General features: G+C 38.1%; 1 protein-coding gene across 4 annotated transcripts in view; it reads left to right on the top strand.

Annotated features, from left to right (window-relative positions):
• Positions 1–27488, top strand: part of CD58 (CD58 molecule) — a 97015-nt gene that overhangs the window by 31023 nt on the left and 38504 nt on the right. For 2 of the 4 annotated variants that reach the window (XR_011599913.1, XM_070935300.1), the window contains exons 5-6: positions 836–922; positions 6216–6296. The exons of 1 other annotated variant lie outside the window; for it this stretch is intronic. Coding sequence is in view for 2 of the 3 variants with exons in the window: in XM_070935300.1 (XP_070791401.1) it covers positions 836–922; positions 6216–6296 (168 nt within the window). In the remaining variant the exon portion in view is untranslated. Of the gene's footprint in view, positions 1–835; positions 923–6215; positions 6297–17669; positions 18865–27488 lie in introns of those variants that run through there. One more of the 4 variants, XM_070935302.1, reaches the window with a different exon arrangement.

Genomic DNA, 27488 nt, shown 5'->3' with positions numbered 1-27488 from the left:
GGTGGACATGTGTTCTCTTACAATTCTCTTCCCTATTTTAAGTTGTATTCCTAATCTATCTTTTACGGTTCTGTTTTTGGTAGGTTGGGCTATTTGTGTGTGTGTGTAAAGATAGATGCAAAGAATGAACTAAGCAGCTCAACTTTCTCCTTGCTGCCCACCACTTCTTTGCCATCTTCTCCCATTGGTGGACTGATTGTTTCCTTTACTTTATGGGTGTCATAAATGAGTGTCAGTTGCACCCATTCCTAGATCAAAAGTTTCTAAGGCACTCATGCCCTGTTCACCTCCAGAATAGATTATTGAAATGCATGCTATATGGGGCTGGCCTTTAAGGGCATCCTGAAGCTATAGCCAGTGCAAAATATAGTGGCGTGGACAGTTGTGTACAGTCCTTGATCAGTACACATTACATCTCTGCTTTGTGAGCTGCGCTGACTGCCAGTTTGCTTTTGAGTTCAATTTAAGGTGTTGGCAATACCCTATAAAGCCATACATGGGCTGGGGATTACATCTGTCCATCAGGTTTTGCAGGAGAGGCATGTTATGGCTCCCATCCACCAAGGAATGTCATCTGACAGAACACAGGAGAGCCTTTTCTGCAGCAGCACCTGCTTTTGGGGACATCATTCCCCAAAACATTAGGCTGGCCCCAACCCTGTGTTTATGACTTGGGATGAGTATGAGACATTACAATTGAAACATACTGATTTTTGAAACATGTGAACATCAACATTAAAAGAAAATTAAAGAGCAAACATTTACTGTATTTTATCATCAGAATTCTCTTTAATAAATACTATTTAATGGTTTATTCTAATTTGTTTTTTATTAGAGAAGTATCTGAAAAAAAAGAAAGAAAGTAAGATCCTTAATGAGTCAGAATCTGGAGCAAAGAATGCAAGAGGAAATTGTAAGGAAGGTAATAAGATTGTATCTGTTGTTGCATTTGCATAATAACCTCCTCTTGCATAAATATGCCTTTGAGTTTCTTTTGAAATGTTTGCTTTTTTACTTTCATTTGTTAGTGTATTGGAGGGTTCTAAGCATCTTCTAGAACGATTGAATCTTTATGAATCAAATTGCATGCCACTATCCTCTGAATAACCTCTCCTAAAAATGAAAGATTGGAGGGAGACCAGGGTCCAAAATTTTTGGGTCAAGTACAGGTAGTTTTTGACTTTCAACCATAATTGTGCTCAAAATTATGGTGATAAGTCATTGTGGTCATTAAGTGGGTCACCAATATAACCATGGCCAATTTTAAGACCTTTTTGGTGGCAGTCATTAAGCAAATCCATTTTATCCTATGAGCATTTTTTGCTGGAAATGGGAAGGTACACTGGAAACCAGTACAAAATGGCAAAAATCACAGTCACATGATTGCAGGATGCTGCAAATGGCCATAAAGTTGTCAAGTGCCCAAAATGTGACCATATGACTACAGGGGAAGTGTGACCATCAGAACATTGTAATTGGGTCATTTTGGGGGATCTGTTGTAACTTTGACTAGTCACTAAGGAACTAGTCATTAAGTGAGAACTACGCATATCTTTTTTTTTTTTTTTTTTTTGGAGAAGGGGGACTTGTCTTCTTCAAGGATGATGTACCACTGTGTTTCCCAAGAATCTATTAACCATTTTTCCCAGGCAATCTTGTCGTTTCCACAAATTCCAGTTCATAGATGTCAAAGAGACCCTTTTTGGCTTCAGAATCACTACATTCAGACTGATCCCTCATAACCCCACAAAACATTGTCTCTGCATTAGTATTGGCTCAGCCAATGTCCAGCTCCTAGTGAAAGTAAAGGATTTTATCCTGTAGATGATTTGCAATTTTATCAGAATAACCAATTCTGTTCCAACTTTTCTTTAAAAAGTCCAGGTCATCATCACCTTCAAGAACTCCTCAGTATACTGAGGCAGTTCCCCACCCCCAATTGCTGCATATGTAGTCCTTATTTAGTGACTATCAGGTGATGAAAAAGTAACTTTGTGACCAATTCTTGCATTTACAACTTTTGCAGACCACTAAAGTAAGGTCATATGCATAGTTGTGATTTCACTTAGTGACTGCTTTATTTAACCAAAATGCTAGTCCCAATTGTGGTTGCTAAGCAAGGACTACCTGTATAGGGAAAGACTACTTAATTAGGAGATAGACACAACTGCCCAGATTCAAATCCTTGGGAAAATCTCAAGCATCCTCTAGAAACTGAGCAATTCCATAAGATATCTGAGGCAGATTAACTCAGTGGATCCCTGTATAGGTTACAGATAATTATCTAACAAAGACTGACATCAGTAATCCTCACTTTTGGATCTCATCTGCTTAAAGACTGAAACCAGATGTAACATGTGGCTTCACATCATGCCTCTACCTCAGCATACAGTTGCAAGAAAAAGTATGTGAACCCCTTGGGATTACGTGGAGTTTTGCATGAATTGGTCATAAAATGTGCTTTGAACTTCATCTAAGTCACAACAATAAAAAAACACAATCTGCTTAAAATAATACTACACAAACATTAGATGTTGCCATGGTTTAATTGAACATAACATATAAACATTCACAGTGCAGGGAGGAAAAAGTATGTGAACCTTTGGACTTAATAACTGGTTGACCCTCCTTTGGCAGCAATAACCTCAACCAAACGTTTCCTGTAGTTGCAGATCAGACCTGCACAACGATCTGGAGTAATTTTGGATCACTCCTCTTCACAAAAATGTTTCAGTGTAGCAATATTCTTGGGATGTCTGGTGTGAATCGCTCTCATGCCACAGCATTTCAATCGGGTTGAGGTCAGGACTCTGACTGGGCCACTCCAGAAGGCGTATTCTGTGCTGTTGAAGCCATTTTTTTGTTGAATTACTTGTATGCTTTGGGTCATTGTCCTGTTGCATCACCCATCCTCTGCGGAGCTTCAGTTGGCGGACAGATGGTCGTACGTTTTCCTGCAAAATGTCTTGATAAACTCTGGAATTCATTTTTCCATCAATGACAATAATCCATCCAGGCCCTGAGGCAGCAAAGCAGCCCCAAACCATGATGCTCCCTCCGCCATGTTTTACAGTGGGGATGAGGTTTTGATGTTGGTGTGCTGTGCCTTTTTTTCTCCACGCATAGTGTTGTGTGTTCTTCCCAAACAACTCAATTTTGGTTTCATCTGTCCACAGTATATTTTGCCAGTAGTGCTGTGGAACATCCAGGTGCTCTTTTGCAAACTTCAAACGTGCTGCAATATTTTTTTGGGACAGCAATGGCTTCCTCCGTGGTGTCCTCCCATGTACTCCATTCTTGTTAAATGTTTTCCTTATTGTAGATGTGTCAACAAAAATGTTAGCATGTGCCAGAGATTTCTGTAGGTCTTTAGCTGATACTCTAGGATTCTTCTTTACCTCATGAAGCATTCTGCGCTGTGCTCTTGCAGTCATTTTTACAGGACGACCACGCCTAGGGAGAGTAGCAACAGTGCTAAACTTTCTCCATTTGTAGACAGTCTGTCTTACCGTGGACACATGAACATCAAGGCTTTTGGAGATACTTTTGTAACCCTTTCCAGCTTCATGCAAGTCAACAATTCTTGATCGTAGGTCTTCTGAGAGCTCTTTTCTGCGAGGCATGGTTCACATCAGACAGTGCTTCTTGAAACCAGTAAACCCAAAACAGGTGTGTGTTTTTAAAGAGCAGGACAGCTGTCAGCAACACATCCAATATCATCACACTGATTGGAGTCAAGGTTGGCTCACTCCTGGTTCCAATTAGCTCTTGGAGAAGTCATTAGGCTAGGGGCTCACATATTTTTTCCTCCCTGCACTGTGAATGTTTACATATTATGTTCAATTAAACCATGGCAACATCTAATGTTTGTGTAGTATTATTTTAAGCAGACTGTGTTTTTCTATTGTTGTGACTTAGATGAAGTTCAGAGCACATTTTATGACCAATTCATGCAAAACTCCACGTAATCCCAAGGGGTTCACATACCATATTTTCCGGCGTATAAGACGACTGGGCGTATAAGATGACCCCTGACTTTTCCTGTTAAAATATAGGGTTTGGGCTATACTTGTCGTATAAGACTACCCCTCTTCCAACGCACACCAAATAAAAATTAAAAAACATCAACTGGCTCACCCACAATGTAAAAGCAGTTGTGCTAGACCCAAAATGGCCCCTGCAACAAGCAGGAACCCCACACAGCCCCAAAAAGCCCCAAAAAACAACTTTCACACTTTACACACACACAACACAACACAACTGGCTCACCCTCAATGTAAAAGTAGCTGTGCTAGACCCAAAATGGCCCCTGCAACAAGCAGGAACCTCACACAGCCATAAAAAGCCCAAAAAAACAACTTTCACACTTTACACACACAAAATTCCACATACAGCTTTGTGAGATTTTGTGTGTTTGTGTAGTTAGAGTGAAACACTACAGAAACACACTAAATCTCAGAAAGCTGCACAAATATTATTTTATTTTATTTTATTTTATTTTATTTTTATTTTTATATGAAAACTAAATTTAAAACTTCCTAAACTTTAAATGGCTAGGTCTAAAAAAGAACAACTAAAAAAACCCTCAATTAACTATTTTTTTTAAAGCTCCCAAAGGGGAAAAAAACTTACCCAATAGAACAGGGGTCTCCAACCTTGGCAACTTTAAGACTTGTAGACTTCAACTCCCAGAATTCCTCAGCCAGCTTTGTTTTGCTGGCTGAGGAATTCTGGGAGTTGAAGTCAACAACTCCCTGCCTGCTTGATTGCAGGCAGGGAGTGGCTTGCTGATGAAATGGATTCAGGCAAGTGAAGCAAGGCAAGCGTTGCGACTAGCAGCTAAGGTAAGCAAGCTGGAGGGGGAAAACTTTTTTCCTTTTACATGGCTCTGGCGATCCAACTCAGGGAACTGATTAGCAGGCAACTCAGCTGGGATCGCCAGAGCTTGGATCGCCAGAGCCATGTAAAAGATTTTTCCTTTTACATGGCTCTGGTGATCCCAGCTGAGTTGCCTGATTAGCAGGCAAAGCTGGGATCGTCAGAGCTTGGATCGCCAGAGCCATTTAAGGCTTGTCAGAGCCTTTCGGGCTGGTCTGCTTGGTTACAGGAGAACGACACCCGGCGTATAAGACGACCCCCGACTTTTGAGAAGATTTTCATGTGTTAAAAAGTCGTCTTATACACCGGAAAATACGGTACTTTTTCTTGCAACTGTAAGTTCAAGTCTCCTAGCACATGAAATCTATAATCAGTCCAGTAGGGAGTGGTGAAATCCAGCAACTCAAGTAGAGATATACTATCAGCTCTACTAGGTAAACCAGTCCAGAAAATCAACTCTACACGAAAACTAGAACTACTTTTATTGATATTGGCTATAATAACAGAATCTTAAGATCTCTTTCTGTTCTGCCTCCCAATCTTTTTTCATGCCAGTGATCAGTGAGGTATGTGCCTGAGTTTGCTTCTGGGAACTTAAATACGATTTCAGCCCTCTTTGACTAGGTAATAGTTCTTGCATTTTTCTGCCAAAGTTTTTCTTATTTTCTACATATAGTTCAGCACCAGAAATATCATCAATTCAACATGACGCTTAAGCCCAACCTCACAAATAAGAGTTTATATCTGGTTTTCTGCAGGTACAATGTGTGGCTCTGTTAACCCGAAGAGCCTTTTTTTACACTTCAATTTTCCAAGTATGCAGTAAATAATGTAAAGGATAGTTGTTTCTAATTTGCCTTTTCTATTTTGTGTTTATATATTCCTGAACAATGACATTGGTTCTGTTTCATAAACTGCTACATAAAGATAAATGTATTTTTATTTATTAAATTTGTCACCCATCTCATTCGAAGTGACTGCAGGCAGTTTACATTAAAATCATTAAAGATAAATATATCTAAAACAATAAAAATGGAAATTACACTGTAAAATAAAATTATAGTTAAAAGATGGGGAGGGAAGGAGCAGGATACACAAGGGCGGGGCGGGGGAGATGGACTTGCCCCTTAATTCATCAACCACCTTCAGTGTGATGCTCCCCATTTCTATCTCCAAGATGTCTGGCAGAGCCAGGTCTTCAGGCCTTTATGGAAAGTCAGAAGGGTGGGGGCAGATCTCACCTCAGGGAATAAGACGATCCAAAGGACAGGTGATTAATAAGTATGATTAGAGTTTCAAATGGTTGCCTTTTTGCTTTTGCTTTTCCTATTTGACAGAGAGTTCTGAGTTGCCAGAAGAAGAAAGAAAAGCACTTAAATTTGAATTGAAGAGTGTGGGGAAAAAAGAAAAAAGTGAAGGTGAGGAATGTTGCATCACTGTCCAATAAAGCACAACAGAAAAGAGAATGAATACAGAATGACAGAGTTGGAAGGGATATTGGAGGTCATCTAATCCAAGCAGGAGACCCTATATCATTCCAGACAAATGACTGTCCAGGCTCTTCTTAAAAACCTCTGGTGATGGAGTACCCACAACTACTGGAGGCAAGCCATTGCACTGATTAATTGTTCTCCCTAACAGGAAATTTCTTCTTAGTTCTAGGTTGGATCTCTCCCTGATTAGGTTCCATCCATTATTTCTTGTCTTGCCCTCAGGTGCTTTGGAGAAAAGGTTATTCCTCTCTTCTTTGTGACAGCTTCCCAAATATTGGGAAACTGTTTTTATGTCACCCCAGTCCTTCTTTTCATTAGAGTAGACATTCTCAGTTATTGCAACCATTCATGATATATTTTGGGCTCCAGACCCCTAATCCTCTTTGTTGCTCTTCTCTGTACTCTTTCTAGAGTCTCAACATGTTTTTTGTATTGTGGTGATCAGAACTGGATGCATTATTTCAAGTGTGGCCTCACCAAGGCAGTCTGTTGTAGTACTAATACTTCAAGTGATCATTGTACTATTCCTCTGTTGATGCCATCTAGGAGTGCACTGGCTTTATTGACAGTTGCAGCATAATGCTAATTCATACTTAAGTGGTTGTCCACTTTGACTCCTAGATCCCTTTCATAGTTGCTGCTGTTGAGCCAAGTGCTAACTATTCTATACCTATGCATTTGGTCTTTCTTGCCTAAGTGTAAAACTTTATTTTTCTTGCCGCTGAATTGCATTTTGTTGGATAGGCCCCAGTGTTCAAATCTGTAAAGATCTTTCTGGATCTTGAGCCTATCGTCTGGGGTATTGCCTGTTCCTGCTAACTTAATGTTGTCTGCAAATTTGATGAGTTCTCATTTTATCCCCTCATCCAAATCATGTTGAAGAGTTCTCGCCCTACAATAGAACCTTGGAGAACTTCACTGCATGCTTCCCTTCATGTAGATGCTGTTTCATTGAGGACTACACATTGGGTGCGGTTGGTCACCCAGCTACAAATCCATCTGGTGGTGATGCTATCTATCCCACATTGTTTTATCTTACCAAGTGTGGTCTAATTTGTCAAATGCCTTACTGAGTATACTATGTCTATAGCATTTCGCTGGTCCACTAATTTAATTACTTTATCAAAGAATGCAATTAGAGTTGTCTGGCATGATCTGTTTTTAAGAAACCCATGTTGGCTTTTAGTAATAGCCTTACTTGTTCTAGGTGTCTGCAAATCCATTGCTTAATTATCTTTTCCAGGATTTCCTCAGGTATTGATGTCAGCCTGATTAGTCTGTAGTTTCCTGAATCTATCCCCCTCCCCACCTCTTTTTTTTTTTTGAAGTTGGAACCACATCAGCTCTTTTCTAGTTCTCTGGTAGTTCCTTGGTGCTTTGGGAAATTCAAAAGATTTACATGGTTTTTTTTCCCCCTTGGGGAAGTCTTGTTTACTTTTATTCCTGTCACTGGTACAGTTGATGATGTCTTTCTTCTGCACGCTTGCTTACAGGAGGAGGATATAAAATGGATTGCTTAGCTCCAATAGAGTTGGCCTGGCCTGGGTTGGGCTGCATGGACATTGTTGTTGATTTTATTTTTCCTATGAGCGTCATATTGCCATTGGGCGACCTCTGGGGTTCTTCTTGTTTTTTTATAGTTGTTCCTTATTGTATTCAATTTGGTTGCAGTCTTTTAGTTTCTCATTTTGTTGTTTGAGTCTCAGGGTGGCTAGACTTCACAACAGTGGTTTTTTCCCCATGATTATGTTTTTCTTCTTATAAATATGTTTACAAATGCTCCAAGTAGTTCCAATGCAGGTACTTCCTTCTTTTAAAATTTGGTTTAATGCAGGGTTTTATTTTTTAAAACATTTTTTTCAATACTGCATCCTTTGGTTTTAATTTCAATGTTAATGTTTGGCAACCTATAATGTTGAAGTGAACTTGAAATGTAACACATCAAATGCAAATCTAATTGCCCTCAAGATATAGTTTGTAATCCATAGAGGAAAGAAGCAAAAGGAATAAAAGGAGAAAAAAAACCTCTCAGCACTTAGTAATTGTGAAAAGATATAGAAAAGTTGTGAATTCTCAATTGCTCACTTTGGGTCCCTTCTTTCTTTTAAAATTTTAAAAGCTTTAAAGATTTACATTTTTAAAAAATTTAAAAGTTCCATTACAAAAGTTCAGGTTTTTTAAAAATTGTTTTATGAATTTTTTTTGGGGGGGGGGGGAATAAATTGGTCTAATATATCCACATTTATAGTATCTATCAGGTAGCATAGTATTTATTCATATTTATCTATTTATATTTAAGCTACTCATATATATTGCTTTTATTAGATAGTACAGTATTGATATCTATAAGTAGGCACAGATCTTTCTAAATCTATTATTCTTAATCATTCTTTAGGTGTTTATCTTGCTAATCAATTAATTATTTATTAATTCTAATCGTAGGTAATTATTTATACAAGTTTGATAATATTAATTGAACTGTGTTTTTTTTTTAATAATCCACTAATAAGTGCTGTATCTAATTAATTATTCAATCGATCTAAGATAGGCTTTAGTAAGTTTTTAAAACATTAGACAAGAGTCAAGAGACAATTGTTTTATGGTGTTATTAATCAAGTGAAGAAGTCATTGGGGTCAGTTAAAGAAGGTCAAGGATAGGAACCTAAGGAAGAGACTTTAAATAAACAGACCTCTCATACCTAAAAACCAAGTAACTTAATTAGGATTCCAAGAAGTAACTAATAGTGGAAAACAGTGACAATTGCAATTCAAGAAACTATGTTAGCGATGCAAGAGAAACTGCTAAATAACCACTCTGAATTAAAGTTGGATATTCATGTGTTAGACTCCAAGATGAATGAGATCCAAGCTTCAATTGCTAATAACGAGAGAAGAATCCAAAAAGCAGAAGTAAGGATTGAGCAAAATGAAAAGAAACTGGATATGGTAGATCAAACCCTTTCAATGCAGAATAAGGAAATTGAAGATTCATTGATACAACTCGAAATGGACAAGGCCTCATTTTACCTCCATTTTCAAAATATTTTTGAAGATAAAGAAGAAGACCTGGGTGACAAGATGGCTGAGTTGATAGCGGATGCACTTCAGCAAGATAAACAGGAAATCATTAGAGAGCTTGATGAGGTCTGCAGAGTGCAAACAAATTACACAAGAAGGAACAGGCTCCCTAGGGAGGTCCATGTAAGGTTTGCGAGGAAAAAGTGAGGGACATCTTATACAATATAGTGCGAGAGGAACAAATCACATTCAGAGGGAAAGAGGTGAATATCTTAAAACAAGTACCAAGAAGAGTGAGGGAAGGGAGGAAGAATTATAGATTTCTGACGAGTCAGTTGAATAGAAGAAACATATTATTTAGATGGCTCCTGCCAGAGGGGATGTTAATCTCATGGCAGGGAAGGAAAATTAAAATTGACAGCTTAAGTGCAGCACAGGATTTCCTAGACCAGCTAAGGGGAGGGGAAGAGGAGCAAAACAGCAAGGAGGAAATCGAAATGGCAAACACAGAAGAAGAAACTTCCCAAGAACAAAGCACAAAGGAAGATATAGAAGAGGAGAATAAAAGAGAAGAAGAAGAAGAAAAAGGGACAAAGAAAAAAACTAGACCGGTAAGAGCAGTAACTTTAAAAACAAATAAGAACTAGGATTTAGATACAAACATTAGGAATGAATGGTATTAAAATCCTATCTCTAAATGTCAATGGCTTAAATGATCATAAAAAGAGGAAGATAATTCTGTCAAAATTGGTAAAACAAAATCTGGATATAATATGCATACAGGAGGTCCACATAAAAAAAGAAGAGGCCAATTCTCTAGAATATACTAAATATGGCAAAGTATTCGTGTCCTTAACAGAGAAAAGAAAAAGGGGGGTAGCTATGTATGTCAGAAAAGGAATAGAGGCAGAATTAAAATATAAAGATGCTAATGGGAGAATCCTAATGATAGAGGTAACGAGTGGTAACTCTAAAATGATGTTGGTGTGGATATATGCTCCGAATAAAAAGCAGGGACAATTGGCTTCCGGTTTGGCTTCCGTCATCGCTAGACGGTCTTTTGGGACCGCCACCCCCGCCGCCCGTAAAGAGCCGCCTTTACAGCTGGGAGGCGGCTCGAAAAACTCCATTTCCTTAAGGAAATGTGAGGAGAGCCGGCGAGAGCAGGTAGAGCCCTCTGCGAAGTCCCCAGAGTTTTTTTTTTTTACTCTTGGGGAGGAAGCAGGATGAGGCTCCCTATCCAGCTCACCGCTGCTCTGGGCTTTGGGAGAACTCTGCGCTTTGCAGAGCTAGACGATGTGACCAACCTAATCAGCAAAAACTAACAGATTGCTTGAATAAGCAGGATGAAATCCGGATTTGGGACTTTAAATTGCAAGTATTTGTAACAACCCTATGATTGATTTTAAGAATGAAGAGAGAGTGAAAAGGGAAAAAAAAGGTTTAAAATGGCGGCTGGCTGAGGCTTGAGAAGAAAGCTGAAAGCGAAAGTCTTTCCATTTGAATGGCTTAATATGTTACAAAGTATTTGAAGCAATAGTGCTGGCTACAAGAGAAGAGAAAAATTTCTGTTTCATGCTTCTTCCTTCTTAGAGACTTGATATTGATATTGTGTGGAGAGAAGACTTTTTCTTTAAAAAGAGTCTGTTTGCGTGGCAGGATGGCGTTAAAACTGACAAAGCCAGACAACCAAGCTGTGGTGGGGGGCTCCCCCATTTATAAATCACAAGAGCAATTTTTGAGCTCGCAGATGCAGAAGAATGGTTTTAAAGATTTAAAGGAATTTGTTGTGGAGGAGTTGGCAAGACATGATGAGATTATGAACCAGAATCTTGAAAAATTTAGACACGAAATTAAAGAGTTGGTTCAACAAAAGTATGATAACCTGAAGCGCTATATTGTAACAGCTTTGAAAAGCTTTTCAGAAGTAATTCTAAAGATGGATAAAGATATCAATTTAGAAATAGAGTCTAAAATGAAGGAAGCTGATTATAAGATTCATAATCTGGATAATAAAATACAAAGAATTGAAAATGATTTGACAATGATTCAAGAAAATAGCTCAGAAGTAGAGTCTAAAATGAAGGAAGCTGATCACAAGACTTACAATGTAGATAATATAAAGCAAAGGATTGAAAATGAAGTTACAATGATGCAATTCAGAGCCATGGAATTTGCGATCAGAATGAGGGGAATACAGGAAAATAACAGAGAAGACTTGAAAAAGATGTCTGCTGAAGTTCTGGCTGTGATTTTAAAGCTTAGTTTTGAAGAGGTATTCTGTAAGATTGATAAGGTCTACAGAGTAAATTCTTGGGTGGCAAAGCAAAGACAATTGCCTAGAGAAGTGGTGATTTATTTTACTGATAAAGAAATGATATTGTGCAAAAGTCTTTTAACTCCACTCTAGAAATGAATGGAATGAAGATCTGGATATATAAAGAACTGCCGTCCAAGATGTTAAAAGATAGAAAGGACTTTGGATTTTTGGTGACTGAGCTAAAGAAACAAAACATCCCATTTAGGTGGGATGCTCCAGTTGGTATAATATTGAGATATCAAGGAGAAAGATATCAATTAAACACTGTTGAAAAAGCAGAAGAATTTTACTACAAGGTTTTTAAAATGGGCCCAACATCTCCATGTATGTCATCAGTGTCAGGAATACAGGAGGGGGATAAAGAAAAGCAAAATGAACAAGAGATTGAAACTCAGGCTAAGCAGATGGAGATGGAGGTAATGGAAAAACAACAAGTTATAGAGGGCTTTTTGGATGAGCCGCTTTTGGATTCTCCTTCAGAGGCTATAGCTGGATCACCTATAAATATAAGAGAGGTGGCTTTGGATCTCGATTTGATGTCTTATCAAGTTAAAGACCAGCATGTAATTCAATCAGCTGATATACAAGTCCTAGAAAGGCAACCAGGGTGGAAAGCTAAACCACAACAAGTTAAGAAAAGAAGAAGCAGATTCTACAAAACTAAAAAATTTTAAACTAAACAATTCTTTTTTAGCCAACAGATTAATGCCAGTTATTTAAGAGACGATTAAATATAATAAGCGGGATTTATAGAAGGCTGATACATGAAAATATAACTGAGGCAAATTACAGACTTATACTATTTTGAGAAGAATAACAGATCTCTGCAGTGCTGGTGTTTTTGGGATGTGGAAGATGGCCTGTGATTGAGCGGACTGGAACTTTCTATTTTGGACTCTCTGAAAAATGGATTACGTATATGTTGAGCTATAAGGCAAGAGAACTATGGAATTGGGGCATGCAGATGATCTGGCTGTTATCCTAACGTGGTTGTTGGAATTAATAATCTAGACAAAAGACATTACAGAAGATACCATATGGAATATAAATATAAAGTCACTCGGGGTTTTTTTTTTATATACAGAAATACTTATTAATGATGGGGGCAGATGGTAATTGAAGATACTGAATACACTGTTGGAAGCAGGACTTGATGTTACCCTAACATGGTCGATGGAATTAATAATCTAGTTGAAAGACATTACAGAAGATACTATATGGAATACAAATTTAAAGTCATTTGAGGGTTTTATGGAAATATCTTTTAGTGATATGGGCAGAAGAATAAAGATATTAAATATATTATGTATGGTAGACCTGTAGGAAAGTGGGTGATATAAAATTGATATGGTACAAGGGGATAGGTTAGGTTACTGATTGCTTAGTTTAGGAAAAGGGATGTTATGTTTAGATATTAATATATTTAAAAGAAATATAAGTATCCAGGTGGAGGAAATGGGTAGATTATGAGTAGAATAAATGCCAAATTAGGATCTATTATATAGTTTTTAGCTGAATGCTGTTAAATGTATAGTATACAGGGGATATAATAATAATTTAGGAAGAAATGTATAGCACATAGGGGGTGGTGTATAAGGGTGGTAAAGTATTATATAATGTGATATTAATTTGGATTTCATCTTGGAGAAGCCATGGGGGGAGGGGAGGGGGAGGGGGGTTAGGGAGGGGGGGAAAGGGGGGGGGAAATTTGTATTTGAAAAACTTTTTCAATAAAAAAAAAAAGCAGGGACAATTCTACCGAAAACTACAGGAAAATGGGCACATAGTGAAATATGTATGTTAGGCGACTTCAACGGTATTGTAGACCCAGACAGAGATTATAAAAGTGGAAAAATTAAAAAAAAAAATAAAAGGACACCCTTGCCAAAAACCTTCTTTGATTTGGTGGATGAATTAAACCTAATTGATATGTGGCGAACATTGCATCCTTCTGATAGACAATATACCTTTTATTCGAACCCACAGAATTCCTGGTCTAGAATAGATATGGTATGGGCCACCAGGAAATTAGGACTGGAAATTAAGAAGGTTGATATGAGCACAAACGCTTGGGCAGATCACAAGCTCCTCGAAATAAATTGGCATTATATGAATAAGAGAAAACAACAGAGATGGAGATTAAAGACGGATCTATTGAATGAAAAAGAGTTTATATTTAAATTGAATGAAGAAGTAAAGCGCTTTTTTATAGAAAATGGAAATCAAGATACGGCGAGAGAAATTGTTTGGGATACTATGAAGGCTTATGTGAGAGGAGTTGCTATATCGTATATGGCGTTTAAAAAAAAAAAAAGAAGGCTAGGGAGGCCCACAACGAAAGGTTAGAAGAAGCGGAAAATAAACTACAGCAAAACCCAGGAGATGAGGTGGCTAAACAAAAGTGGATGATGGCGAGGCATAGGCTGAATATTTTGGACCAAGAGGAGATAGCGGAAAAAATAAAAAGAACAAAGCATTACTACTTTGAGAACGCTAATAAGTCCGGAAGGTGGCTTGCATATAAATTAAAAAAAGAAAATGAAAAAAGTCAAATTCTTGTTTTAGAAGATCCTAAAGGTAACCTCCTGACGAAGGAAGAGGATAAATTAGAAAGGACAAGAGAATTTTACGAAGCCCTATATAAAGATGAAGAGATTGAGCCAGATAAGGTGGAACAATATTTGATGGAAGCTAGGCTACCTCACATAACAGATGAAGAGAGGAAAATGTTGAATAACAAAATTACAATAGAGGAACTCAAAATTGCTCTTACCAAAATTAAAAAGAATAAAATCCCAGGTCCAGACGGACTTCCAGGGGAAATTTATATAAAATTTGACGAAGCATTGCAATTAGAACTATTAGGAATCTTTAATGAGGTCTTGGTTGGTACAAGAATCCCGGACACATGGAGGGAAATGTATCTCACACTCATATTGAAAGAAGGTGCCGATCCGAAACAAATTGCAAATTATAGACCCATCTCCTTACTAAATTCAGATTATAAACTGTTTATGAGTATAATAGCGGAAAGGGTGAAAAAAATTCTAAATTTTTGGATCCACAAAGACCAGAACGGATTCCTTCCAGGGAGACAAATTAGGGACAATCTGAGAACAGTAATAAACGTTATTGAGTATTACGAGCAACATCCCGAAAAGCAGTTGGCGCTAGTGTTTGTGGACACCCAAAAGGTGTTTGATAACCTGAATTGGAGCTTTATGGTTAATCAAATTAATTTAATGGGATTTGGGGCCAATTTTAGGAAAATGATTGAGAATATTTATCACGAACAGAGGGCGAGTATACTCATAAATGGGGACAAGACCCGAATATTCCAGATTCGAAAGGGAGTAAGGCAGGGATGCCCCCTATCACCTTTACTTTTTATCTTGGCGTTAGAGGTGCTACTTAGGAAGATTAGATCTAATAAAGAAATCAAAGGATTAAAGATTAGGAAAGAAATTTTCAAAACGCAAGCCTTTGCAGATGATGTGGCTCTAATAATAGAAGACCCATTAGAAACTGGCCCAAAATTACTACAGGAAATACAGAAGTATGGAGAAGTTGCCGGCTTTAAATTTAATAAAACAAAAACCAAAATAATAGTGAAAAATGTAACAGAAGCATACAAGAAAGAGTTGGAAGAATCGTTAGGTCTCCAGGTAGTAAAGAAAACAAAATACTTAGGAATATGGATAACTTCGAGGTATTCATCATTAAAAGAAGATAATTATACCCCACTATTACAGAAAATACACCAGGATCTAGATAGATGGAAAAAGCTAAAATTGTCTTTTACAGGCAAAATAGCAGCAATCAAGATGAATATCCTCCCCAAAATTTTATTTTTATACCAAAATATACCGGTGAGTTTAGACAAAAAATTCTTTTTAGATTTGAACAAAAGTATTAGAAATTTTCTATGGAAGGGAAAGAAGGCGAGGATCTCATATTCGGTACTGCAAGGGAAAAGAAATATGGGCGGCTTTGGACTCCCTGATTGGGAAGCATACCAAAAGGCAGCTAAATTAGTTTGGATTAAGGAGTGGGTCACATTGCAAAATAGGAGAATCCTGACCTTAGAAGGTCACAATTTACAAGAAGGATGGCATGCTCATCTGTGGGACCGAAGAAATAAGAAAAAATCCTATTTCCACAAACATAAAGTAAGGGTGACTCTTATACAAACGTGGGAGGAAATTAGGCAGCGGTTCTACATTAAAGTACCAAATTGGCTTTCTATTATGGAGGCCCTGACCTCTCCGAATAGAAGAGATATTTTTAAATTTGGCACATACAAGGATATTTTAGATGAAAACGGGAATCTTAAATCCCTGGACACACTGAGAGACCAAGGCTTTAACCTAGATTGGTGGAACTATTTACAGATAAATTCAAGGTACCAGAAGGATAGGGATCAATATGGCATAGAAGCAAAGTATAGAAATTTAGACAAAATTATGCTGGGGTGGAAAAGAAAACGTTGACAAAAATATATAATCTTCTGTTAGATGAGGACAGGGCAGAGGATATAGCCAGAAACCAGTTAAACATTTGGGAAAAAAACATTGGATATAGATTAAATTTTAATGATTGGGAAGAGGCCTGGAACAGGAATTATAAAATGACTAAAACAGCAACATATAGGGAAAATCATTATAAGATGCTCCACAGGTGGCACCTAGCGCCAGCCAGATTAGCGAAAATGTTTCCTAACGCTTCAGCAATTTGTTGGAAGTGTGGTAAGGATGTCGGCACCTTCTATCATATGTGGTGGACCTGCCAAAAGGCAAAAAGGTATTGGTCTAGGATTCGAAATTGGCTAATTGAAGAGGAATTGGCTAATTGAAATAATTGAAGAGGAATTAGATTTATCCCCTGAAATATTTCTTTTGGGAATAATCAGGGACGGGTTTACCAAAGATAAAATCCAATTTATAATTCATATTACAACAGCGGCCAGACTAGTTTATGCCAAATTTTGGAAAGATAAAACTATACCACCAGAGGAAATATTAATAAACAAAATTTTAGAGTGCGCAGAAATGTCAAAATTAACAAATGAGCTAAATAACGATGCGAAATCAAGACACAAGATAGTATGGGAAAAGTGGTACGAATGGTTAAACAACAGGATAAAATCATGATTTCAGGGTATGTCTATTTCTTGCAATCTAAGTTTGAAGTATACCTGATGTATATTTTGTAAATATGTACAAACACTGCACCTCTGATTTTAGTAGAGATTTGATGCTTTTTGTAATTATAAAATTAATAAAGTATATATATATATAAAATAAATTGGTCTAAGTTTAGTCTTTTAATTTTTTTCTTTTAATTTTTTTAAAAATTATTAAAATCTGGTGACTTAAAAAATAAAAAAAATGTAATTTTATTTAGTTTAATTGAATTCAATTTTGAAAATGTGAGTTTTCCGCGGGCCGCCCATGAGGTCAATATTGAGAAAAGACACGGACACGAGTTTTCTCGGGATGAGACGACCCAGATCTGACTCCGGGAGCCTCTTTTATTGTACACAAACAAAGGCAGGAGGGGTTTGTTAGCTTAAGCCAATAATATATTACAGCATGTCTCATGTAATGCATACGTAAGTACAAGTAATACATGGAAGCAATGCCCAAATTTGGGAAGATCTACAATCCTAGCTGCTAGTGAATTGTTGCAGCCCTTATCTATGAGTTGTTGCAACCTTTATCTAGTTTTTCGCATACGCGGTACAGCATGATTCTCTCATGCCTGCGCGTAGCTCCTGAGCATGTTACAACAGAAAACAGTAGAAACATCATCTTGTGGGAATAATTTCTTTCAACCCATTCCCTGTAGCGCTGAGGTAAGTATATTAGTATAGCCAATGTATTTTGCCTTCATGATTTAAGTTTAATTACCATACATCAGAACCAGATTAAACAATTCCTACTTGCTATTCTTTGTTTCAGAAACTTCTATGCTTGAATCTTGACAGGAGTCAGATGTGACTTTTTCAAGGATGAAAAAGTAAAAGTACCTCTGCAGACTCTCTTCAGTCCAATTCATGCATTATCTCCTTTTATCAATTTTGCTGAATTGTAATTGGTTTTATTTTGCTTTTCAACTATTATTTTTTATGTGTATCAAATTCTAATTTACTGTGGAATTTTAAATAGTTGTGGACTGCTTTATTTATTTCATGAGCTCTTTTGTGTACTTCTATGGAAACAACCTATGGAAGCAATCAATCAAGAGACAGTAAAAAAATGGACAAAAGAAAGAATAAACTCAGAATTGGTGGCTCCTTCAAAACCATTGAATCAGCCTAAAACTGCTGAATATTTAGCAACAAAGAGCAAAACAAAACAAAACAAAACAAAACAAAACAAAGAGTGAGTACAGTAGGTAATAAAGTAAAACCAAGAAGATGATGTTTTTATTGGCTGTGTTATTCTGGAATGGGACTTAAAAACTGAGACTGAGCACCAGCAACTGCTTGATCTTTCTTCCTCTCTGGGAAGAATTATTACCAACTGAATGATTTAACAGCAGAGCCTCAGTCTGAGGCCGACACACCCCTTGCCACCCTCTTCATCTTTTTCTAAAGCAGATCAACTTGAATATTTAAGAAATGAATAAGTCTCATAACAAGACAATGCCTTCTAACTGCACAGACGGTCATTTCTATTTTTGAGCTATTGTCAACAATAAATAAATAATAACGTGGATACTTTGGGGGGGGGGAAATTTATTTTATTTTTTATTTTATTTCAAATTTATATACCGCACCTTCTCCCAAGGGACTCAGGGCGGTGTACAGCCAGATAAAAACATAGAATACAAACATTAAGAACAATTAAAAAATCTTTGAAAGAGCTAATCAAAATCATTCAAACAAATCAAAATTGAACATGGGAAGGATCCAGGAGACAGAAATCTTCTGATGTTAAGAATTGCACATGACAATACCCTGCCTGTTTCTTGGTTTTGATAAAACTTTACAAAAGCCATAATTCTTACCATAATTTTTTTCTGCCTATTTTTAATAGTCCTGAACAGTTTCTCACTCTTTTGCACCAATTTGTATATGAGGCTTTGAAGACTAAATTCTTTTAAATACACTTTTTTCATATTTAATGCCTCCTTCAAATATGTTTGCACTAATATTCATAAAGGTGTGACTTTTTCAAGAATTATAAAGTGTGCCAGAAATGAAATATTTGTATTATTTTTTTACTGAAGCTCATATGGTTTTTCAGATATATATATATATATATATATATATATATATATATATATATATATATATATATATATATATATATATATATATATATAAAATTTTATAAACACTGCACTGGTTAGCACTGATAGCTTTGGAATTTAAAATGTTTGTAAAGCTGGTTCCTAGTTCTCATAATTATGGGAAAAATCTCAAATCTAGATTTCTGCTGCTGAGGTGCCATGATGAATTGGGCAGCAGTTACCCTTTTCCTCCACTGTGTTGCTATAGTGTTAGGGAACAGGATGCCCATGCTCATGGATGCCAATTGCCAATTTGACATGGCAGTGTGCTGATTGACTTTACTATCTTTATCCTCCACCAGTTTAAATGATCACTCAACGTTTGACTACTGTATTGTTTAATAATTCAGTAGAAAACGTTTTATTTCTTCACTTATTGTATAGCTATTGCAATAATTAACTCTGAGTCTGAAGTCAAAATGACAAGAGAAAATGGGAAACATCCATTGTTCTGAAGGGGAACAGGTTTTTGCATCTGTGATATGAAAGAACAGCCCAAAATTGGAGCTATTTCAAAGAAGAGAAAGATGAGATTAGATCTTTAAAATCACTTTCAACAATATGATTCCATAAGATAAAAGACATGGCATAAGAAAGGGAAATATAGCCAAATCTCATTATATGGCATCATACCTCTCCATAGCTTTGTGCAGAAAACAATACAGTTAAAAGAAAAGAAAGGGATAAAAAATAATTAAAGAAATGACTTTCAAATTTTATTACAGCAACTAAAATTAAAATTGCACTTTAGGTTTTTATTCAGGAATGCTGGTGCTTGGATAGTAATAAATTCACAGAAATTCTATAAATCTCCCTTCCACCCCCTTAACTCTGGGAGTATGAGTGATAGAAAGAGTAAAGGAACAAACAAGTGTGTTTCTGCATACATGCATAGATGCAAACAAAAACATAGCAGATATCAGAGATATCAAACCTGTTGTAGATTTCTTCCAGAAATGATCTCTTCCTTTTGAATAGAAGGAAATCGGTGATTGCTCTGGGCAAACTGAGCACTCATTTTTTATCTGCACTAATGGAAAGAAAATGGTGCAATGATTCCTAAATGTCGTATTTCTTTTCAAAGAAGTTACACAAGCAGGACAGTAAAATGTTAATTCTGACTGTACTGTAAATTGGGGTTTGTTTCTACTAAATTGAAATAAATGTAAAAGTAAATACTGGTATAAATAAATGTAAAAGCAACAATAAAAACACAGTGGATGTCCATTTCACTGTCAATATACCTGAGACTGCGGTCTTGTTGTTGGAGGCAAATAATGAAGTTATCATGTAAATGCCACAATTTAGGTAGTATCAGATGTTGGTCATTTGGTGGCATTATTACAGTTGACGCCTTTCCATGTTGCGAAATACTTCTTTCGTAGTTACTTACTCCAGTCACACATTTCTGACTATATCCTTGAAGTTGCATCTTCAGAATGTAACTACCAGAGTATTATTTTATGTAACCTGCTAGAAATAAAAGTATAGCCACAGCTGGCTGATTTTGTAGAAGAAAAAAATCATGGAAAAAATCATGTTTTTTCTGCTACTGGCAAAGTGATACAACCTCTTAACTTAAGAACAAACCTCTTCAAATATTGTAGAAATGCCTGCGCTATCTCACTCTAGCATGGTGCCAGCTCTTTTTGTGTCTGGTAGTATATGAGTCCCTATTTTTTTCAATTCTTAGAATGTGGAACTGTTTGATTGTATCTTGTCTGATGTATGAAATCTCAATTTCTTTGTTCGGATTCAGTGAGTTAGTTGAGATTGGGCTGGAACGCTAGTTGTTGAGAAGGGCACTTGAAAACTGCTCACCAATTTTGCTCATAAAATAGGGTAATGTCAGTCCTTTGAGATACAAACAAGAAACCACAAGTACTATCTTTATTGTAAGATTGCAGCTACAACCTCCTGCAAGTCTGAAAGCACTTGTCCCCTCTATTGCCTTTACTTTCCAAATAACTAGAGAGAGTCCCTTCTAAGGCACTCCTATTCCTTTTGTGGGGGTGCAATGGCTCAGCGATTAAAAAAGCTGAGCTTGTCAGCTGGAAAGCTGGCAACCCATGTTTGAGACCTGAACACCACACAACAGGGTCAGCTTCCATTCCTGCTCCAGCTCCTGCCCACCCAGCACTTAAAAGTATGCAAATGTGTGTAGATCAATAGGTACCAATTTAGAGGGAAGGTAACAGCATTCCATGCACCTTTGGTATATTGTCATGACAGCCACATGACCACAGAAAGTATCTTTGGACAATGTTGGCTTCTTCGGCCAAGAAAAGGAGAGTCAGACATGACTGGACAGGGAAACCTTTACCTTATCCTTCTGTGGGCTGAGATATGTTTTATCTGATAATTGTCCAGAGTGTGATTCTTCCTCCATTCTCCAAAGGCAGTGGTGGGATTCAAGCAGTTCACGGCGGAACTGGTTGTTAAATTGCTGGCTGGCTCCGCCCCGCCCCTTCCAGAAGTCCCCCTGCGGCCTGTTTTTGCTCCCAGGAGGCTGCAGGGAGGCCTACTGGGCCGTGGGGTGGGGCGGTGTCTCTCTCCCCCCCCCGCAGCCTGTTTTTGTTCCCAAGGGGTGCAGGAGCCCAAGTGCTGCCTGTCACACCCCTGACCATGCCCACTCAGCTGGTCATTAGGGCAGAGAACTGGTTGTTAAATTATTTGAATCACACCATTGTCCAAAGGTTATTCTCATAGCCCACTGCAGGGAACAAGCAGGGGTTAGAGGGTCAACTGCATCCTTTATGGTCAGGAAAATTGTCTTAAATTATTTTTGCACTGAATTGAAAAAAATAAACCTCCACAGTTAGCTGAAAGGCAGTTTGTAGACTTGTTCCCATAGAAACTACATGTCTGGTTCCTAGAATAAAATTGAAAGGAAACAGGCAGAGGGAGATAACTGACTTAGAAGGGATAGGCCCAAGAAATAATCTTACACCATCAGCCTAGCAAGAGGGAGAGCACATTTTTCCTGCTTGTTTCCACCAATATTTTAGGATCAAGATATGAGCATGTGTGACACTGAACTGTTACCACTTTGTAAAGTTGAGTGCCTCTCTCTATATGATAGCTTGAACTCTAGACTGATAACATACTGACAATCCTTGACTTCTAGTTCTTAGCACATAGAAGAATAGGGTAAGATAGGCTTGGCATAGATTATCCATCTGACAATCAGCCCTCTCAAAATACTATGCTGTTTGCTTATGTGGTCATAGTCTCAAAATATATTGAAGAGTATTGGTTCATTCTTAATACCACAGGACAGGTGCCCCTAAAATATGCTACAGTTGGGAATCTCTTCATTTAGGCCTGTGCCTCACCTGTATATATCTCCATTAAGAATTACTATAAATCCATGTTCTGTAATTACAAACTGCCAATTATGCGTGCCTGTGGGCATTCCATTCCAAAAAAGCTAAAGTTAAAAATAGCTGCTGTATGTTGTTTCATGGGTGGCTAACATTCTATCTATCCTGACATCACTCTGCTATTTATGGCCTCATTGTTTTGTAGATCCTGGGGCCATTAAGTGCATGCCTATATACATGTAAATATTGATGAAATGAATAAAACCTCAACTGCCTTACTTTTGTGTACTTCCGTTTTTTTAAAGTGCTCAGTTTTTGATCTTCCAATCTTCCTACTAGAAGGAATATGTTGGATGTTGCCAAGTCCATTGCACGGCATAATAAGTATCTTGCAGAGATCTATTCTGCTCCTACCAGAAACCTTTCCTGTAGTCTTCTTAATTAGATAAAACACATGTTTCCCCCTCTACTGTCCTAAAGTAACATGGCTGCATCATGTTATTTTGTGTGTTCAATATCCCATTTTTCTTCAAAAATCAACTTATACAGCCCTCCAATGTCTTCTTTTCAGCAACAGTCCTGTGAAGAAGGTTGGGATGAGGGAGAGTGATTGGAGCAAAGTTACCAAGGAAGTTTTCACAGCTGTGGGTGGATCTTAACCAGGATCTCCCTAGTTTTATTGGAAAACAATTTCATGATATTACAGTATATAGCAGTGATGGCTAACCTTTTCCGGACCGAGTGCCCAATGTGTGCACACCTGAACCTTCAAAATGCAATGCAAGTGTGGCCCCCACGCATGCACCCTGCACCCTCCGCATGTGTGCATGCCCCCCCCACATGCGCCCCATGCATGCATCCTACACCCACACACATGCGTGGCAGAGACCGGAAGACCAGCTGGCCGGCAGGAGGTTGAGCTAAGATGGGGCAATGGCTCATGTGCACACAGAGAGGGTGCTGCGTGCCTCCTCTGGCACACGTGCCATAGGTTCTGTTAAGGAATTTGCAGAGCAACCCTAGAGTAGCAAGGGTGTGCACATGAAAGCGATTGAGAGCAGTTACAAATAATCACAGCCAACACATAGATACACTGAGTTGTGTTTACTTTTAGGAAATAGCAATAAGGCACAGTCCAATAAACAGTCCAGGTCATACACAGATAAAGCAGTAGATAGTAAAACAATAGTCCAAGGATATTCCAATAACAAAGTCTTCTTACTAGTCATCGTAGTCATACACAATAACATAAACAGTTGCAAACAGTAGCAAACACAGCACAGAGCAGTAAAGAGCAGTAACGATCAACAAGGAGTATCAAAGAGAAACAAACCCTGTTTCAAGCTCCCTCTTAAGGACATTGGCTACAGAGCAAGCCAATCAGGACACAGTATGATGCAATACAGCAATACAGTCTTAAAGCTAATGCTGGTTTATATATTGCCAACCCAACAAGTTAGGTAATTATCATTTCCTAACAGATTCGCCATCACGGGTATATAGTATATTGATGACACAGGAATACTGCATCACCTACACACTTGCAGGATAGTAAACTGTATAGAACATCTTTATTTTCAGAATTCCAACTCTGAAGTTATAACTGACAGTGACTCAGATTTTTCAGTTCAGACATCATGTGGATCCTTATGCCTTAGCATCCTAGCTACCACATTTCTACCAACTGCAATTTCAAGAAATAATTTAAGGGCGATCAATATTCTTTTTACTGGTTTTACTTTATTTCTTCTTATATGATTACATGGATTAATTTGTCAAAAAATGATAAATAATGATGATAGTAATATGTTCTGAATTTTATAGAGCTTTTATTTTTTTTAAAATGATGCAATGAGCCTACTTCTATATAATAATTCAATCAAGTAAGGAAATAATAAAATTAAAATTTCATGAAAACTATAAACTTTCTATTTATTTACTAATATGTTGTTCTTTTATCCACAATATTTCCTTCAAATTTTCAATAAATAAAAACACTCCCATTGTCTTTACATATAAAGGAAATGATGGTTTTGGAGCATACATATGAACTTGATCATGCCCACCCTGGCCACATCCACTCTGGCAATACCCTCCAGCCCCCCCAAAATCAACCACAACCCTGATGTGGTCCTCAATGAAATAGAGTTTGACACCCCTGATATATAGGGTCATTCTTTCAGAAGCTGTTTTTCCCTATTGTGTTTTATTTGGTGTAGTCTTCTTGTTTAGGTTGGGATTTCTTGCTTCGTTCATTGAATTTCAGAGTAGCTAGAATTGCCTCTAGATTCTTTACTTTTTCTTCTAGTAATTCAGATAGTTTACATTTGATACATACATAGTTTGGATCTTCTGTAGGCATAAGCTGAAAAATATGACACACTTTGCAAGTCACTATACTGTCAATCTCTATTTCCATGACTTTTTTTTGTTGTTTATGCCAAGAGTGATTCACTCTTTTACCTAGTTACTTCTTTGGACTCAGCTTAACAACATTCGGGAGTCGGATGGTTGGAATGTCTGGGGTGGGAATGGAATGCCAAGAGTCTGTCTGCAGATCGTGAGACCCTGCTGTCACCTCAAGATCACACCGTGCAGGTATTTGAATGATGTGGGCTGTTCTCATAACAAAAAAATAGATTTAATTGGTTAACACAATGAATTGAGGGGGTTGGCGAAAAGGGAAATGCAAGTTCAACTATGTGAGCTTTCACATGGGAAACTCAGAGTTGGTTTCACTTCTTCTGTGCCAATGTGGTGTATTCAATAAAGTTTTACTTTTTGTGACAATGAAGCAATACAAAGACACATTGAAAGCCTCCTTCAAGTCCCTGCATATCAACACCACTTCCTGGGAAACCCTGGCACAAGATCAACATGGTGCACGCTGATCCACCAAAGCTGCCATACATCTGAGGATGGAAGAACAACCATAGCACGAGAGAAGCGAGCACTCCCCAAAGCCAGAGCCGCAAATGCTGCAACAAAGGTGCCCATACATGTCTGCCCGACATGTAGCATGAACATTTTGTGCCTGTATAGACCTCACCAGCCACCTGCAGACACATCGTGAATAGCCCAAAACCTGTTAGATGTTAAGGTCCTCTTTGAATACGATGGACAAACATCATCACTTAGTGGGAAGAACAATGTTCCAGGAATTATCTTTTTGGATTCATTTGTTGGGCAGCTGACATTAAACCAGCTCTCAGCCTATCTACTGCAGCCTACCTGGATCCCTCCAGGAGACTGTGATATTGAGCTGTCAGCAGCCGACAAGAAGATGGAAGGGGGGCAAAACAGGGAGAAGCACGCTCTAAACAGGGGACTGAGAAGCTGGAGCAGCAATCCATGTGCGGAGGACAGCAGCATCAGGAGCCCCTTGCCCTGGAAAAATACTGCTGGGCAGTGGGCAAGCAGTATGGGGAAGGCAGCAGAGGTAGAATACCCACTGGTTCCTCCCAGAGTTATGGTGATACTAGTGAACCCAAAATAAGGAAACTCTTGGGAGCTTTGAATTCTCAAAAGTAAAACTTTATTGGATACACCATTTTGATACTAAAGAATCAAAACCAACTCTGGTTTTCCTATGCAAATGTTTGCTTAGTTAAATAATAACTCCCCTTTCTCCCCACCCCTGGGTGATCACATGTCCAATTATGATACATCATTTTGTTATGGGAACAGTCCATCTCTTTCTTAAGCACCTGCAGTGGTGGTTGTCAAGCTCTCACAGTCCATGCGCACATTATCAGCATTCTATTTCCCCCTTCCCTCCCCCCAGTTCATTGGCAAGCTGAAAAGCATTAAAGTTTGAAAGAAGCAAAGTGGTTCAATCTTGACATGATGACTCCCTGAATGAAAAGGACAGCTGGAAAATATTAAGCATAGATTAATTCCATTATCTACCCTGTTTCCCTGAAATTAAGACATTCCCTGATAATAAGCTCAATCGGGCTTTTAAAGCGCATGCGCTAAAATAAGCCTCCCCCCGAAAATAAGGCCTCCCTGAAAATATTTAAATGCAGAGCTGGAAATCAGGTAAGATGGCAAGAGGAGCCCCATCTTGCTCCATGTGCCCCAAAATAATAAGACCTCCCTGAAAATAAGGCCAAGCACTTATTTTTGGGTTCAAAAAATATAAAACAGGGTCTTATTTTTGGGGAAACACGATAGGTTGTCTTCACCTTCTATAATCTCCTCGGTCATTGAGGGATTTTGCATGGCACTTTCTTACTAACTTGTCAGTGCTAGCATTGTGGGCCCCCACTCACTCAACATCAGCTGTGGGATATCCTTTCCACTGCACTAAGTATTGTAATATATCCCCTTAAAATATCTTGAATCCAGTATCTCCTTGATCTCATAGTGTTCCTCCCTCCCCCCAACACTACAAAGGGAGGCTTCCCTTCAACTGGTCTTAACTTAGAGCCTCGTTGGAAGGGTTTCAATAAGCCACAGTGGAACACCCAGTTGACTCTCCTGAGCACCTTTGGTAACCATAATTTGGGAATGGACCTATGTACTTGGGACCCAGTCTCTTACAATTTTGGTTCATCTTCAGGTACTTAGTAGTAGACAGGTATACTTTCTTCCAAATCATGAACTACTTCTGGTCAACTGTCTTCCAATCTGCCTGTTTCTTTTGTGACTCCCTGGCTTTATTCAGATGTGCTTTCTGGACATTTCCCCCGGCAGTTTTTAGAGTGTCCATCCATTCAGCTAACAATACTGAGGAAGGGGGTTTCCTCAGAACCCCTCCCATGGTTTCTTTAAAGGGTGTGAACCAGGTGTGCTATTCAGCAGGTTCTGATAGGTTCTGAAGAACTGGTAGCGGAAATTTTGAGTAGTTTGGAGAACCGGCAAATGCCATCTCTGGCTGGCCCCAGAGTGGGGTGAGAATGGAGATTTTGCAGTATCCTTCTCCTGCCATGCCCACTAAGCCATGCCCACCAAGCCACACCACACCCACCAAGCTACGACCACGGAACCAGTAGTAAAAAAAATTGAATTCTACAACTGGTGTGAACCCAGTGCTACTATGCACTGAGTTATGTATTATAAGCCACTTCTGTGAAAGGTAGGAGCTCCATCCAGTGGGTTTGCTGATAGTTTACATAACAATATAGGTATTGCTCCACTATTGCATTAGCTCATTCT

The sequence above is a fragment of the Pituophis catenifer genome, unplaced genomic scaffold (assembly GCF_029215685.1).
Source record: "Pituophis catenifer annectens isolate HBS135680 unplaced genomic scaffold, rPitCat1.0.hap2 SCAF_2, whole genome shotgun sequence".
Classification (NCBI taxonomy): Eukaryota; Metazoa; Chordata; class Lepidosauria; order Squamata; family Colubridae; genus Pituophis; species Pituophis catenifer.
The sequence above is the reverse complement of the archived record's forward strand: the minus strand, read 5'-3'. Positions and strand labels throughout refer to the sequence as shown.